The sequence below is a fragment of the Leuresthes tenuis genome, unplaced genomic scaffold (assembly GCF_036924035.1).
Source record: "Leuresthes tenuis unplaced genomic scaffold, fLeuTen1.0.hap1 SCAF_3, whole genome shotgun sequence".
NCBI lineage: Eukaryota > Metazoa > Chordata > Actinopteri > Atheriniformes > Atherinopsidae > Leuresthes > Leuresthes tenuis.
The window spans coordinates 7,668,008-7,685,897 of record NW_027325357.1 but is presented as its reverse complement, the minus strand read 5'-3'; the positions used below and the strand labels follow the sequence as shown (position 1 = coordinate 7,685,897).

The following is a 17,890-nucleotide window of genomic DNA, read 5'->3' as shown; positions in this document are numbered from 1 at the left end:
TGCGTTATTAGGCTGTCGTCTTGTGACTGCAAACAAACTGGTAAGTGCTTTGAAATGGAGGAGATTCCTAAAGCTGGTGTCCTGACTGGATACACTATACACTTCAGTACCTCTGGTTCCAGGATAGGAGCATGATGTATGGACATTGGCCATCATGGTGAGAGGACTTTTTTGAGATGAAATGCACAACACCAATTTATTATCTTCCAGCAGCAGCACATAATAACATCCTCACTCCTTTAACTGCCACGGTTTATGTGAGACATCATAATTTTTTGCATCCACTGGAGGCTTTTGTTTTGGTTAGGCTTTACTAGTTAAGGTATGAGTAAGGTATTACAATAAACATTTTATTATTAGCTCTAATGAAACTGTATTCACTTAATTTACTGTATTTCTTCTCTGCCTCAACACAATGATTGCAGAATCTGGTTACCTGATACTTAAATATAACCAGTTTGTTACATAGATTGGAGATAAATAATTTACATGTAATATGTAAAACCACACACATGCAACCTCAGAGTCTTAGATCATAGAGGCATGGCAGTTGTAGTTTTCCAGTCAATGGATTTTCCACAGAGAACGCGTGCCGAGGGAGAGACTTCTGACTTTATTGCTGGGACTCAGGGGACCCTCTGTGTTGCTGGCTCAGGGCTGTGTGTTTGTGTGTGTAGCACGGGCCTGAAATGGATGAGCGTGGGGTTTGGTGTACATAAATCTTGCCCAGCACCCCTCCTTCTCTGACACCTCAACCCACCCTACCCTTTCACACACACAGAGGCTCAGACGTTGAGGCCTCCAGGCCTTGCCAAGCTTCCCAGACAGAGCTTTTTATCCCCAGCTTCTCTTAGGTTTACGCTGACCTACAGCACCCTGAACTAATCATAATGGTTGCTCGACGACTTGAGGTGATCACACCCCTCTCTGACCCAACAATATTTAAGGTCACTTGGCGATGTAAGACTATAGTCGACCACCCATGATGTAACGTCTCACCCAGATTACTACTGAGTCTTGTTTTGGGTTTGAAAATGTTGAAAAAAAATGTTGCCCCTGGAGATTTTTTATATTTACTGAATTCTTGAAAAAAAAGGGAATGAAAGTAAAACTATTTTTAGTAATGTGACATAATGGTAATGAAACATTTTCTTTTCCCCTGAAGTTGTTGCAAAATGTTACACAATTATTTTGAGTTCTGAATTATTCAGGTATAAAAAGGGATAAACCAGTTTTTTGTCTGCACATAATTAACAGCTTAGCAAAGAACCAATTTTTCATGGTATCTTTTGGCACTTGTCACATTACTTGCAGCCTTTTGTTAAGACACTTCATTTGTTCATATTTCTTAAGCTGTTTGACAGGCATAGAATACTATATTTGCAACAACAAGGTGACTCCTAAAGAGCCATTAACCAAAAATGTGGCATATATTTTGCAGTGTGTTCTTAAAGAAAATGAAGAAACTGGACTAGAGGACAAAAGAAGTGTCAGATCTCAACAAAGATCTAACACAGAACCTGAGAGATGTATCTAGCCCTACAGTTGATTTTGCCGTATGCCTTCTATTAACACACATGTTTACATGTTTCAGTATGTCCTTGCAGCTCATATCCCCTGTTTTCCTGGCAATATACTGTAAATAGAAATGAGGAGTGGCTCAAAGGTTTTGCACAGTACTGTATAATGAGCCATTAGAAGTCCTAACTGTCCACATGCATTAGTTCTATTTATAGGCTTCTCTTTGATGATGATAAATGAGGTTCAGGATATGTATAAGCAATATCTACCTCACATTACATCATGCTTTAAGTATCAACTTAATTGTAAACTCATCACAGTCAATAGAAACTTATCACTTATCAGTTCATGTTCATTTTTATGTTGTCAACTACTGGAAAATAAATGGATGCTTGATGAAATTTGGATGCAGATAATTAAAATGTGATACAAAAAGGTTGTTATGTTGCATCTCTTATGATTTCTGATGTTTTTTTTATCTTATAAAGGTGACGAAATGTGCTTTCATTCATGTATTACATGGTGTTCTGTTGATTCTAAAATGATTTATTTGCAGAGGGTGGTCCGTTATCAACAGCATGACAAGTGTAAATGAATCTCATCACAGTAACAGTTGATGTTGGGAAGTCCCATGAGGTTGCTCACATGATTTAACCAGTGTTGTGACTTGCTAGGCCGCACTGCGTGTTTAGCCTTGATCTGCTGATCCCCTGATGAACAGGAGACTACGGAATATTATATACTATAGATGTTATAGCCTTGTACTTTTGCAGAACCCAGTGTTATACCACGAGATCAAAGATCCTGTAAAATGCTCTGAGCATGACTGTGAAGTTGATGGTCATTGATTTGCTTCATAGTTAACAAGCTCTGCTTTTGTCTCTTCACAGCTCCATCCACTGTATCAATAATGCACCAGGTCAGTCGTACTGTGGACAGCATCACCCTCTCCTGGTCCCAGCCAGACCAGCCGAATGGAGTCATCCTGGACTATGAACTACAGTATTATGAAAAGGTACAATGTGTGCACAATCATATAGGCAAATGGACATATTCAAGTTTCTAAGAATTAATCAGGAACCTATTTATTTAATTCCCTTATCCATCAGGTTAAATAAATAATGCACTAATGGTAAAACAAAAAAAGTATTTTTCTAGATCTACATTTAAATTCAGAATCTTCTCACGCTCGTTTGTATAGCAGCAGATCCTTGAAGGCATGTAGCTTCTGAATATCGTTTAGAACTTCTGCTCATTCTCCTCCAATTACAGTCATGGTCAGTCACTGGGAAAGGAAACCACACTCAGCCCTGCAGTAGGGCCACCGGGGATCGATGCGTTGAGACTTGTGGTTGAAACAATGGAACACTGACTGATGTAAAAATAGTTTAATAGGGGCAAGCTCTTCCAAATCAGCATAGTTTCTCACAAGATGTTTTACAGTTGCATTTGTGTGTTGATTTAAGCACATCATTCTCTTAAATTCATATAGTCATAGCCACAGATGTTATAACACAAGCACTTGTACTTATTTGTAGAGGCACAAATACACATTTGTCAAAATTCTGTCTTCATGTTGAGAGGTTTCATTTTTGAGTATAATTCCCTTTTCTGACACTGCTGGAGAAAGCTGTAAAAACAATTGTCCTGGCCCTGCAGTGGCTCTGAACTGTGTGCGAGAAATGTATTGAAGGAAGCAGCTAAAAAAAGTCTCTCAAAGGCTCTCAAACCTGTCAGCATTCTGGAGAGAAGAGGTATGACAGTGAAATACAGCTCTGATGATCAGAGGGCATGGCTCAGAGAAGCCACCTGACCTGAAACTGCCATCAAATTTGCCTCAAAAGCAGCTGCTGGATCTTTGCCTTTTTCAGTCTATTCTATTAAACATGTTCATAGTTCTATGGAGTTTACCTTAAATGTCTGTAAAATAAATCTAGGGATGTCTGAGACATGTCGCAGCTTTTTTCTGATATGTTTCAGCTTGTACTAGTTGAAGTGTTATGTATTTACGAATATTTTTTGCCTCCTGAGTCCCGATTTAAGATAACGTGTCATTTATTCATGTGGCAATTCATAATTTTTACCCTTTGCAATCGCACTATAATTTCTAACCTGCCCAAATTCAACATGTTGTCTTTATGCTCCCAGGACCAGTCAGAGTATAACTCCACTACCATCAGAAGCCAGACCAACACAGTGGTCATCCGTGGCCTCAAGTCAGGAAGCATCTATGTCTTCCAGGTCCGGGCCCGCACTGTAGCTGGGTTTGGCCGCTACAGTGGCAAGCTGTACTTCCAGACCATGACGGAGGGTGAGAATTCAGCCTATGTTCACCAGAGCACGCAGGCTTCTTATCACCTTTCATGCATGGCTTTTCAGCACATCATATAGTGCAGTATGGATTCAGACAGCTGCAGGAATGAGAAGGAGGCATGTGTGGTAAACAGTTCTCAAAACCCAGACAAGTATGGCTTGAAACCATACTTTTACTGTCATGTTTTTTCCAGTATTAGCAATGATCCCCTATATTATTTCATTAAAAAATTAGATTATTTAAATTCAGCTCTTTTATGTGTTGCACAAATGCTTCCTATTCAAAGAAACCTTTCTTGCCAAACTACTATTTTTTTTAACGATTTTCCATTAGAAGCCATTGAGTAAAATATAATTTAAATGTATGGATGTCTACTGTAAAACCAATTTGAAAGGATGGAGCATTCAGTACACATTAGTCATACAGGTTAATGTAAGAGCTTTGCCTGGGTTTTCCCTCCTGAACATCTAATTTTCGTCATCCTGTTGGGCCCTGGGCGATCATTAGCCTGAACTCTTCCTTGATGCTGCCACACGCACAGATCTCAGCATGGAAAATGTAACAAACTGACTTATAACTATAAATTATTGTGTAAAGAGAGGATACATGAAACAAGTTTAAAAAAAATGTTTTAAAGAAGATAACAATTTATATTTAAAAGTGAAAAGGTTAAACACAAAGTGATGATGAAGCCCTGTGTAAAATGTAAAACAAAATGCTTTGAAAATGTTCTAAATCCCTCATTTAATTGAAAATACAGCAAGATTTAATTCTTTCTAAATAATGAACCAACAATTACTGTACAGTATATTGTGACATAAGCCATTTGATAAGTGCCATTTGTTACACTGGATGCAGTATTAATGCTGAGAAGATAAAACTCATCCAAGCTCAGCAGTATATCTTGCTGAAATTATGCATTTGTGTGTCATTTGTGGTGTTCAGAAGGAGAATCTGTCTCTATGTGCCCATTCAGTAGCTGGTTTCTCATTCTTGGCTGTCGGATCAGTTTGGGCTTCACCCAGACACGCTCTCTCCCTCACTTCACACGCTTTCTGCCAGATGATTTGTCCGTATCTGCAGCATCTGATAACATTCAGTGCGGTTTGTAAAACGGTCTGTGCAGCCAGTCAAGATGCCAAAGATGCTCATAGCTTCACCCACCCGTATGTTTGTCTGTCACCCATTGCTCCCTCCATATGCAGTGGCTCAGATGCTTCCCCATATGTTTCAGCTTGTGACTCTGCGTGACTGTGTGTGTATGTGTGCACATGGCATTATGTTTATCTATACATCTTTTCTTTTACAGAGGAATACAACACAAGTATTCAAGAGAAACTACCTCTCATCATAGGCTCGGCAGCTGCGGGGTTGGTCTTCCTTATAGCTGTGGTTGTTATCATCATCGTCTGTAATCGGTGAGTCAGTCCTGTCACAGTTTTTAGAAAACCTTTGCCAGTATAACAGCAGAACTAGTTTGTAAAATGAGCACTCTTTCCTTTGAGATGCTGCATTATCATTTGGAAAGTTTACATTTGGTCTGTTTGTTTCATAAATCTGAATAGTTAAAACAGTTAAAAGGAAATAAAAAAGATTTTTATTCAGATATGTTAATTCTTAGGGAATTCCAGTCTTTCAGGATCAAATATATTATAAAGTTACCTTCTTTAAAAATGAAAGCTCCTGCTCAATGGGCATCAAAAGTTTATAATCCAAGGTTAAGGTTTCAGTTCCCACTTCAGCTACTCATAATAAAATTGTAGGTCTGCACCTGTGCAGTATTTTAAGTCACACAAGAATGTAGAAGATGAATTTCTGAGCATACCTCTATTATTGCTGCAGATTTCCCCCAGGCCTGCGTGTATACTATATCACCATCTTGGATTATTGTGGCATAATGACAGACAGTAGGCTGTGCCTATACTGTAGAGTTTAAATCAAAGTCAAAAGTCAAAATGATTTGTATAGCACATTTCATGTACAAAACAATTCAAAGTGCTTTACATAAATAAAAGCATTGCAGCGGGGAGTAGAAAAAGCATTAAAAATATGTAAAAGAATATAAATAGAGAGAAATAAAATCATTAAAATGAATAAAAACAAGCAGCAGTCTAGATAAGTTGAAAAATACTGTGCAGATTTCATGCATAGACACGTGAGAAAAGAAATGTTTTTAACCTGGATTTAAAAATGTCTACATTTGGTGACAGTTTAATCTCCACTGGCAGTTTGTTCCACTTGTTTGCAGCATAATTTCAGGAAGGTGGTCTGTTGAACTGTGCTTGAGCTTGAGAAAAGATAGTAGGGTTTAGTAATGTTTGTTTTTTTTAAGAAAAAAAAAGACATAGGTAAGAAGGATAGATTGTGAAATTTATTTTAAAAAGGGAAATGGCAAATTATATATATGAAATCGGTTACACATATCTGTAATTCCTCAAATTCAGATAATAATACTTTTTTTCTGATTTTCAATCTGTTTAAGTGTAAGGTAACATGCAGCCTGGGGCTTCTGTCTTTCTAAAAACTGAATCAGTGGAAAAAACTGAATTTTATACTGACTCTTGCAAAGAAGCTGCAGTTAGGGTGAATTGATCACACCCGGCCAAATGTTGATCCTCTTATGTACTGTACTTACTTATAATTCAATTTTAATTCAGTTTTATTTGTATTGCACCAAATCACAACAAATGTCATCTCAAGGCACCTCAGAGACACAGTCCAATACTTATGAGTTTAACTCCACAGTTTATGATGAAAACTTTCCATCTAATACTGTATAGATATACTCGCTTGGAGTTGGAGAAAAAAATAACAATTTGTGTAATAAACCCAATATTTTCAAACATTTCCAGATACCAAACTGGCATGCAGTGGAAAGAAAGATAAATGTATGCTATTGCTGTATGACTGCATGATGGAATGCCTTTTTTGATGCAGCAACAAAACTAAACCCAACATTTCAAGTCTTGTCTTAGCTGATGTATCTTCGGCATAGGTAGACCTGGGGGTTTTTGATTCATGTCTCCACCCTCCCTGCTCCCTCTCTTTGAACCAGAGCTTGAGTTCTTTGTCTTTTCCCCAGGAGGCGTGGCTTCGATAGGGCTGATTCAGAATACACAGACAAACTGCAGCACTACACTAGCGGCCACAGTGAGTAAACCACCATTTCTCCGTTCATGTTCACCCTTGGTGTCTCTCTCAGTATTAGACACATCTGTCTCCATGACTACGATGTCACATAGTCTTCTCCATGGCAATCCTTCAGCACTCTGTTGCCTCACACACCTGTCTCCATGGCTACCACCTTGCTTGCTGCTGTCCTTGGCTACAGCCCTGCACAGCACCACTTCAATTTCCCGGCCTCCGCTTTCGACTAATCTTGCCCATTGTTTGATTCTGCTCACTCAGAGCCTGGATTTAACCACATCAAAACCAGTGTTCAAGTGTGTGTTCTGTGCATCACATTTCATAGTTAACTAAATCCATTGTGCTGGAAATAGGTCAGTCTTCACGTGAAGACCATTAGGATGCAAATGCACATGAGTCATTTACCATTGTTAACATTTCTAAAGATTTAGTGAATGAATGGAATTACTCTATGATTTCCCCTCCTCATACAGTGCAGTTTCAAAGCACAGAGATAAATCTATGAGAAAGAGCTGAGAAGTAATTTCAGCTTGTCTCTGTCTAACATATTACAGCTAATCTGTCTTTCTCCTGCCTGATTTAGAAAAGCACAGAACTATTTCCATCTTAAGTTTATGACCCCATTTTTGTTTGTTTATTTGAGGGTGTAATTCCCACCCTGTTTCACCTTTTAAAAAAAAAAATCTGTAGAATCCAAGCTCTCTGCGCAAAAAAGTCTGGGTTGTGCTTCAGTGAAGAGTATGCCAGTAAAGGGCTTTGGGTATTTCACAGCTATTATATAAAGCCAATGTGTCTTGTGTGTATCCTGTCGTCACACCAGTCGCAGTTCAGGCTTCTGCCCCTGTTTTTGGTGCCATTACAGAAAGGTGGTCTGTTGAACAGTGCTTGAGCTTGAGAAGAGATTGTAGGGTTTAGTAATGGGGGGTTTTGCCTAGTAAGATCCTTTCCATCTGTTCATCTCGGCAGCATGTTTTCTCAGCATATTGTGCCAGGTTTTGAGGCAGTGTGCATGCTCTTTGAGCACTGCAGCAACCCAGGCGTGAGTTCACTATCCATTCAAATAGCTTCAGGTCTGATGTGGAGGTATGAGCAGAATAATCGGATTTAAAACTCAGGACACTTAAGTCCCTGAACACTTAAAGGCCAACTTAAGCCAATTTACCTGGCATCGGGGCTTAGGACAGCCAATTTATTTCCAGGAGTGTTGCTGGGCAATGCTGATATAGGACCCAGGTTCCTCTCCTGAGTGTTAATAGCACTCTGGCTCAATGGAGATGATATATGTAGATGATATATATATATATATATATATATTAATGCATAATATCACAGCTGAGAAGTCTGGAGCTGCCATGTCCTTTGCTGGCTGAACAGCCATACACAGTATCCATGAGGCACTTGTTGTAACTACCATTTGTAATTACACATACTGCTCCATCTTCCAACCTTGATTACCTGACTACAATATGAAAATATCCCATAATTTCACAGGAATGTTGGAATGCACGGTAATTGGATTGCTAATGTGCCTGGCTGCATTTGGCTGTCAGGCCCATAGGACTTTAAGCATGACCACAAGAATCAAATATTATAGTGACTGTCTCCTGTCTTACAAGTGACTCCAGGAATGAAGATCTACATTGATCCATTCACATATGAGGACCCCAACGAGGCTGTGAGGGAGTTTGCCAAGGAGATTGATATATCCTGTGTGAAGATTGAACAGGTCATTGGTGCAGGTAATGGAAAAATATGACTAAAACGTGGATGGAATACAGCATGTGGAGAGCTGATTTATAAATAGAAGTAAATGCATGAAAGCCACTTACTTTTAGTTGCACATGTCACTCTGAGTGTAATAGAGTGGCTTTTTTCTCATGCAATCTTTCTATAGGAGAGTTTGGGGAAGTGTGCAGTGGCAACCTAAAGCTCCCAGGTAAAAGGGAGATGTTTGTGGCCATAAAGACCCTGAAGTCTGGCTACACAGAAAAGCAAAGGCGGGACTTCCTGAGTGAGGCCAGCATCATGGGCCAGTTTGACCATCCTAACGTTATTCATCTGGAAGGTGTGGTCACCAAGAGCAGTCCTGTTATGATCATCACTGAGTTCATGGAGAATGGATCTCTTGACACCTTCCTCAGAGTGAGTAACTTTTTTTCTATATTTCAGTATTACAGTTTTGATCCAATTTGCTATTGTTACTTGCACATTTAAATTTGTTTGTGGTATAATTTTTATCAAACGAGATATGCTTTTACTTAATCATGACATTCCAAAGCAGTATTTTCTTTACTTATAAATAAAATAACTAGGGTCCTGGATAGATTAAGTATGATATTACAATTAATTGGCCTAAACACCACAAGCAGGAACAGTTGTATGATGATGATAAGAAACTCTTAGATGAATCATACTAGCAACTTTGATGTCAGACACACCCTTTATGCAACAGCTGAAAGCTCTATGCTGATGTTGTTTGTGCCAACAGAAATGTTCGATTCACAAACTGACAAGACGAGCTGCCTTGAAGCTTGGAGGTCCCCATTAAGAGCCTTTACTTTGACAAGCCTAAAAATTGATATGATGATCTCGGCATAATGAGTTTATGATGGCTCCGTCAAACAGTGTCTGCCTCACTAGACAACCGTAGAGCCACCTGCTAACTGTCTGTCAAAACCTGACAAGAGGAAATCACTCCTGCTATAAAAATAGTTTAACTGAGATTTCTTTATTTACTGTTGTAATGACAATTGATAGTTTTAATGTTAAAAAAATATCACCACCAGTAGCTGTTAGACAAATAAACTGTTGACATTTCTTTTGCTTTGCTCTTCATCTTACTGCTAATTATACTGTATTATGCATGGGTATTAATAGAAATATACCTTACTTCCCCTGTGCGTCTAGACAAAAGAATATACAGTGCTCATGAGTTCATTAGATTTTTAGTTTTTTATAATCTTACTTGCAAAGGCTATTACAGAGTACTGTCCCCCATTTACAACCATCATAAAAAATTCAGATACTTTGCAAGACTGAAAATGAGATGTCAGATGTTTAAAAAATTTTAACTATCTATGAGATGATATGTCAGGCAACCTGTCTTGGGATGATATGAAATAAAACAAAAACATTTTTTGTATTTTTTTTTTCAAGTGTAATTGCTTGCTTTGCCTTTTTAGAATGAGCAAAATGGTCTTTCATTAATGGAAACCATTGTTGTATATATTTAAAAAAAGATACAGATATACCCACTTTAATGATGAAAAATGAGTTCTCTATTTAATTTGACACACATTAAGTATGGAGGAGTAAAGTAAGTGCTGTAAGAGTACCATTAATTCCAATAACTGACTGTCATGCAACAAAACTTGGGGAAAAGGTACACAATGCCTGCATTTGCTGAGTGTGTGTGATTTGTTACAGTGATGGTCAGTGTCTGCAGTCTTATGTCCAGTATACAGTCATTTATTTTGCCAGTACACAGTCATGTGAACTAAAATCACACACAAAGATTTTGGTTTTGTCTGCTTGTGGTGTTTAGGCCAATTAATTGTAATATCATACTTAATCTATCCAGGACCCTAGTTATTTTATTTATAAGTAAAACCAAGCATATTATGGACAACATGAACATGCCTTGTGACAAAAAAATTAATGACAAAATTGATTTGTCATATTTGTTGTTAATTGCATGTATGAGATCTAAAAGAGTAATTTCATCTTTGTCCATCTTGATCGTATTGTAGTACACTAACAAATACATTTAGTTGGAAAGTTTGATCAAAAGGTCATTACGAAAGAAAAAAACTCACATTTTTGGCAGTTTGATAGTTGTAGGCCATAGTTGTTAAGTATAGGATCCCAGCTGCCCTAGAGTCATAGTCTTTATTGTCGTAATTTATGTTTAATGAAGTACTAAATGCTTTGAATTTGTTTAAAAGTCTGGACCATACACAGCTCAGTCCATCCCCCGATCTCTTGTGTGAAGCCATGCTGCTGAAACAGATGCAACACGTGGTTCAGGAATATGCAAGAAAATCCATGAAAAAGACGTCACCTGGCTGGCAGCATTCAGATTTCTTTTCCACCATAGTCCGTTTGAAATGAACTTTGGCACAGAGACAACAGCTGTTGGATCTGGGCCATGTTCATGTATGGCTTCTTCTTTGCATAATAGAGCTCTAACCTACATGGATGGCAGATTGAATTGTGTTCCTGAGTCCTGAGCTTGTGATTAGTCTTCAGATTCTCTGAATCTTATGACAATATTATGTGTTGTAGATGATGAAATATTCAAAGTCTTAAAAATTTTAAATTGAGGAACATTATTCTGAAATATCTCCCCGATTTGTAGATGCAGTTTTTTTGTACGTTGCTTAACCTCTGCCCACCTTTAAGTCTGAGGGACTCTGCTCCTCTAAGGTGCCCTTTATTTTTACTGTAGTGTTTGAGGACTTCTTCCCCTGTTGACAAATTATAGCTTAGCATTGACCTGAGTGACTGGTTCCATTTATTGCAATCATTGTCTACTGAATGATTGCATGCAGTTTTGTTCTACCCCTATAGTAACATTGCATAGTTTTTGGAAGTGTGCCACATGCATTAAACTAGATGCATAATTAGGAACTATTTAATTTCATAAACCGAATCAAACCAATCTTGATAACCAATCTTGCTTGTATTGCCTGTGTCATTAAGCTTCTTTAAAACAGTGTCTGCCTTTAATTACTTCCCACCAGTTTAATACCCTCCCTGGTTGTCAGTGTAAGTTCCCTCCTCCAAAACTGCATCAAAAACATCCTCGAGAAGCTGACGAGATCCTGTCAGAACACTGCTCAGGCTGGGTTCAGAGCCTATATTTGCATTCTGCCTCCGACCTCTGAGACGCAAAGCATCAGCTCTTTTGAGAATTTGATCTTGTGGTGAAGGCTGTTTGTGTGTAGTTGGATGTAGCTGTTTGCTAAACAGCTTTGACAGCACATTGTGTTCAAAACAGCAGGGAACTTTTATAACACCTACCAGTGACAGTTTGACAACAGTTCCTGACAGTGTCAAAGCCTGTGTTTTTCAGGCTGATTGGTGGTTGGTTGTTTATGATGGTCACTGCAGTAAGTACTGAGCTGCCTGCTGAAGATTTGGCTTCGTGCTGTAAAAAAACCAGACGGGTCGGTAGGGCAGGAACAGAAATATCAGAGCTTGGATCATACTTGGCTCTAACCACAAGCTCAGAAAGAACAGAAAATTAACATCAGACTTTGTCGTGGAACATTTTCACATAATTTAAATTAGATCTCTTTCCACAGTATTTATGGTTGTATCCTCCAGCTACCAGGACCAAAAGACATAGGAGATATATTTCAAATGAAAATATATGCAAACATAACACTCAGATTAGGTGGCATTGTGTTTTTGTAAGAAAGGTTTCATGAATAATGCATTCTGGTTAATTACTGTGATACACAAGGAGGAGCTGCTTGACGTGATGAGAGGCATTTACTCGTGTAATGAGCAGCAAAGCTTTTGAAAGAGAAATAGGCTAGAGGAATCTGACTCTGCCCGGGGCAGTCCCTGCCTGCTCTCTCAGTTTCTTCTCTTAACCTTTCTGTCTGTCTGCACTCTACCTCATACTCCCATGCTCCATTCTCTGGAATCTTGTGTTTTCCTGGCATCGTGGTGGGTGGTGGGGAGAGTGCAGGTGTGCACAGTTGGAGGCACAGCTGCACCACTGCTCCAGACACTTTCTGTGCATGGGGTAAAGCCATCACCAAGCCGGGCAGGATAACAGCTGTAAACAGACAGCCAGGCCCCGCTTAGTCTTGCCTAGTCTTGCTGAGGCCATAATGTTGGTATCCTGCAGGGTCACTTCGTGGAAACTGATAGTTTAAAGTAACTTTTTTCTGTTGATCGTATACAGGTTGGGTTTAGTGTAGATATTGTATGTCCAAATAAAACTTTTATAAGTTAATTTGACTAAAGAAAGAGGGAATTTTCATATATTTGTTCATATATTTGCACGTATGAGATCTAAGAAGAAATCATAACATAATATACTTATGTGTGGCAAATTGCAGTACATTTAATTATTTAAATGGCTGTAGATATTCCTCTCAGCTAGTCTTTTTTGCATCTTAATATTACTGTAGTACACTAACAAGGACATATTTTAGAAAAGTTTGATAGGAAGGTCATGTCAAGGTATTGCATGGTCATTACTAAAGAAAAAAAAAGTACAAAAAAACCCCAAAAAAACATGGTGGACAGTTTGGTAGTTAAAGGCTGCCTCCGGTGAAAATCAATCTTTTGACCTTGTTAACATGTCCATATGGTGTTTTTATTACATGCTAAAATGCATATCATGAGTGAAATAAGCACTCAGCTCAACCTTTGAACTTCTATGCACTAACGACTGTCTCAAAAATGAACAATTCAACCCAAGGAGCTAATTCCATCAAATACTGTGTGGGACTTGTCAGAGCTGGTTTATGAAATATTCAGAACACACTATTTGCCTTTTCAAAACATAGTCAAACCTAGTGTATGCAAATGTATTCAAGCGAGCAGTGAGATAGGCTAATTAGCATATTGATCTGCACATGTTAAATGAAGCGAAGGTGTAAAGTTACATCTAAGGTATCATGAGACTTCAAGGGATTATTTTAATTGAAAATGAATATCTAAGTTTGTTATTTTGATTACCTGAGATGCATTTTCAAGGTTTTTAACAATGCCGTTAGAGGAAGTTTAAGTTTGTTGGGTTTTTGTGCCTTTGTCTGAAATCAGAATTTTGAATTTGAGATATAACCCGATGGCCTCACTATGCTTCTGTAATGTCAGATGACCCTAAATACCATGGGGTCTCTCCTCTTTATGAACTACTTCATGCAGTATATAACACAATGCATCTGTTTTACAGCAAAATGATGGCCAGTTCACTGTGATCCAGCTTGTTGGTATGCTACGGGGCATCGCTTCAGGCATGAAGTACCTAGCCGACATGAATTATGTGCATCGTGACCTTGCTGCCCGAAACATCTTGGTCAACAGCAACCTTGTGTGCAAAGTGTCAGACTTTGGCCTCTCACGCTTCCTTGAGGATGACACATCAGACCCTACTTACACTAGTGCTCTGGTATGTAATGTTTAGATTTTACTTTTACATACACTTTTATTAAAGATGGGGAAATCAAGTCTTCTCAAATAAGTTTACAGTAATTACTGTGTAAATGATAACTTGCCTAGAATCCAATTTATCCAGTCATGTCTTTTTGTGGGTTATTTCAATGGATAAATCAACCATTGATGTACACACAAACCGTTGCACTCCCTCTCTGCTACCCCTATCAGGACAAACAGGACATCCCTCACCTGTTCTCCTCTTCCTTCCTCTACAGTATTTCACGTACCACACTTTCGTCCCATGGGTTTTATTATATCCACACCCCAGTTTGGATTACCATCAGTATTGTTACTGTGAACAGTGCCTCTCTCCAGAGCCAGGACACTGTGACGGTCAGATTTCGGTCTTGCCTCCCACGCTTAGGTTGTGCCCTTTGTGTTCACAGGGAGGGAAGATCCCTATCCGATGGACTGCACCCGAAGCTATCCAGTACAGGAAGTTCACCTCTGCTAGTGATGTGTGGAGCTATGGGATTGTCATGTGGGAAGTCATGTCCTACGGAGAGAGACCTTATTGGGACATGACCAATCAAGATGTACGTATTTAACACTCTTATCTTTGTTTCCATGTTAATTCTTAAGTCTGGGTGCCTTCACTGCACTCATACACTTTTGGCTTTCTGAGTTTCATTACAGCCACAGATTCCTCAGAGATACATTTTGTCATTTGTATCCGTTTTCCTTAGCTAAACACATGGGCTTTATATGAAAATTCCCCCACACTCACCGCAGAAACATAATCAGATCATTTGAAATGCACAGCAGAGCTCAGTGGACAATTTCTGCTCTTGACTGGAGCCTCCATTTTCTATCTCCCTCTGGGTAGTGGAGGAGAGAGCAAATTATGGGGAGCGAGATAATGAAAATAGTTTCAAATTGAAAGTGAGAACACTAATGTGCTGAGAGGGACTGAGGACCTTAACGGTTATCATATTAGCAGCCCCAGATAGTGTTTCTGCTCCATCGGGGTGCTCTTTTGGAGGTCTCGTGAATTAGATTAATCTGGGTCTGAATGGAGCTTCTTTAATGACCCTGATAATGAGCAGGGGATTGTGCGTTCTCCTCACAAGTGTCCTCCGATTTTTTTCCTCTCTGTTAACCGTGCACCACCTCTGTGTGCAAGTGTCAGACATATCTGTGAGCTAACTTTACGTAGAGGGCATTAAATACACTGCACAGGCCAGAGATAATGTCACTTCTGGCAGAGTGCAGGTTGGTTGAATGAGGTTTATGTTCTCATTGACCTGACTGGTATTTCTCAAGTCATTTTACCTCCACTAAATTTACATGTCAGTAGGTTGTAAACAATTGAACATTTTCTTTAAAATACCTCATATTTTAGATAAAAAGATCGATTAAAAAAAAAACACTCAACTGTTGAATTTCAAACCAAGGATTTGTACTTGGCAGTTATTGACAATCTGTAGATGTAATTTATAGTAATATAGTTTATGGACCATTTTTCATCTGAATGAGGGGTAATAGTTTTGTATATATTATTGTCGAAGCAGGTTTATGTGAAGTACTTGTTTGTATTCAGTGTCCTACCTGCAGTTTTTTAAATGCAGAGCTTCTGTTCTGCAACACAGTCGAAGGCCCATGTCACACAGTTTATGTTGCATGTCACAATGTGGATTTTGTCACCTGGACCCAGTCCCTTTCAGCTCACAAAAGTGACTGTAATTATCTGCAATATGCTATTTTCCTGTGCTGCAAATTCTTTTTTTAAGTTTGTTTTAGATGGCTAGAAATGTGCTTTTCTGTAGCTCCGTGCTGAATAGCTGTTAGTGTAGTTTCCCCGTTAGGATACCTCATCGATTCTCCAAACAGAGAGTGCTCTAACTGCCATCTACTGCAGGTAAGACACTGACTTACCTTCAGTGCTTCACACAACCCCACTTAAAAAACAACCTCCCTTGAAATAATATTCCATGCAGGACGTGTAATTCCATTAATTTAGTATTTTACACTTAGATATTTTAACAAAGGAAAGGATACCAGTACTTCCTCCAAAACTGGACTGTACACTCTCTCCTCTCTATCAATCGATATCCTCTCTGTAGAGCCTTATAGCGACCTTTAGAGATCTGTGTCTCCCCCCGCAGGTCATCAATGCCATAGAGCAAGACTATCGGCTACCTCCACCCATGGACTGTCCCAGCGCACTGCACCAGCTCATGTTGGACTGCTGGCAGAAGGACCGCAACAACCGGCCCAAGTTCAGCCAAATAGTTAACAACCTTGACAAGATGATTCGCAATCCCAACACGTTGAAGGCCATGACCCCCTTATCTTCAGGGTGAGTGATACATTCGTGTCCAATGTATCGTCTTACTGGTATTTTCCTTTTTTATTGTCTGTACTGCGTTCTTCACTTTCTGTGTGGCATCCGCATATGCGTTTTATCTCCTTGCAATAGACATCCCACAAGACAGGCCTTTATTTTAGCATCATCTCACACTCATGTGAATAGCATCTTAAATCATACAGTGCATCTGAAATTCTGTCAATGTCAAAGCTTTCATTTCTAACAGGAAATTCACGCTCTGCTACACTGTCATCCATGGCACATTTCACATTTGCCAAACACACTGTCTCTTGTTTCTCCTGGCGCCAAGCGGTTATGTAAATTAAAGCCTTTTGGTTTGATAGATCCAATCCTTCCCACGAATGCTTCAGGCAAATCCTGGGTTGAAGGAGTTGTGCAGTTTTCAAAACAAAACATTTTCAAGCATTTTTGCTTTGGGTGTTATTTTCCCCCTAAGAGCCAGGGTTTGCTGATTTCCATTATCCCTGTCTGTGCTTTCATTTGTGGTGGAGTGCAGGACCATGGGCCAGATTTTCCACAGACACTGAGTGGATACATTGGCTCCCTGAAGCCTATCACTTCATTTGGAAAATACCTTTTTTCCTTTATGAGGAATCAGTTTGGAAAATATTGGTTCATGGATTAAGCCTGTGGGATCCTCTAACTTCCATGTAGTGTTTTGAAAATGTAATATAATAAGTAATTTTCAAAATCATATGCAGGTGGTCTGCACTATAATGTTAGACCTGCCATTCTGTATTGTGTTATACTTAATAGCTCCTGTTTGTGTCCACCCTCAGTGTTCATCTCCCTCTCTTGGACCGCAGCATCCCAGACTTCTCCACCTTCAGCACTGTGGATGAGTGGCTGGATGCCATCAAAATGGGCCAGTACAAAGACAACTTTGCCAATTCTGACTTTTCAACATTTGATGTGGTGTCTCAGATGACCATGGAGTGAGTGCTGATTATTCTTTGTACTCAGGTTTTGATAAGTATAAGTGGTTTTTTTCAATCTGAGTCTAAAACCTGATCGGGAGCCAAACTCTGCCTGTAGTCTTCTGTTAATGATGCTAGCTCTGGATCTAATTTTCAGATCGTAATATCGTAGTTGCAAGGCTGAACGGTGGGCACAATAGCTCAAAGCATAATGGTACTCTTTATTCTCTGCCATGTGCTCAACAGGCCTCTCTTTAACTTCAGTTTAAAGATCAGAGGAAACATTAGAATATGAGGTTGCCAAGTGGAAAAACTTTGATAAAGATCTTCCCACTTGTAGAGAAACAGAAAATAGTCACTTCCTGTCAGTGGATAACGACATAACAAGCCAGAAATCACCCCACAGAGATGTTTACCTTCAGGTCTTTGAATTAAACAGATGGTAATGTGTAATGCAGCAAATGTGATTACAGCAGAGATTCA

At 39.1% G+C, this 17,890-nt stretch overlaps 1 protein-coding gene across 2 annotated transcripts in view; it reads left to right on the top strand.

Moving 5' to 3' along the window:
• ephb2b (eph receptor B2b) overlaps positions 1–17,890 on the top strand; it is a 112,674-nt gene that overhangs the window by 89,338 nt on the left and 5,446 nt on the right. The window contains exons 6-15 of one of the 2 annotated variants that reach the window (XM_072381612.1): positions 2,412–2,536; positions 3,670–3,832; positions 5,145–5,253; positions 6,921–6,985; positions 8,608–8,721; positions 8,877–9,124; positions 13,899–14,114; positions 14,548–14,697; positions 16,267–16,460; positions 17,270–17,425. In XM_072381612.1, coding sequence (XP_072237713.1) covers positions 2,412–2,536; positions 3,670–3,832; positions 5,145–5,253; positions 6,921–6,985; positions 8,608–8,721; positions 8,877–9,124; positions 13,899–14,114; positions 14,548–14,697; positions 16,267–16,460; positions 17,270–17,425 — 1,540 coding nt within the window. Of the gene's footprint in view, positions 1–2,411; positions 2,537–3,669; positions 3,833–5,144; positions 5,254–6,920; positions 6,986–8,598; positions 8,722–8,876; positions 9,125–13,898; positions 14,115–14,547; positions 14,698–16,266; positions 16,461–17,269; positions 17,426–17,890 lie in introns of both variants that reach the window. The other variant, XM_072381611.1, reaches the window with a different exon arrangement.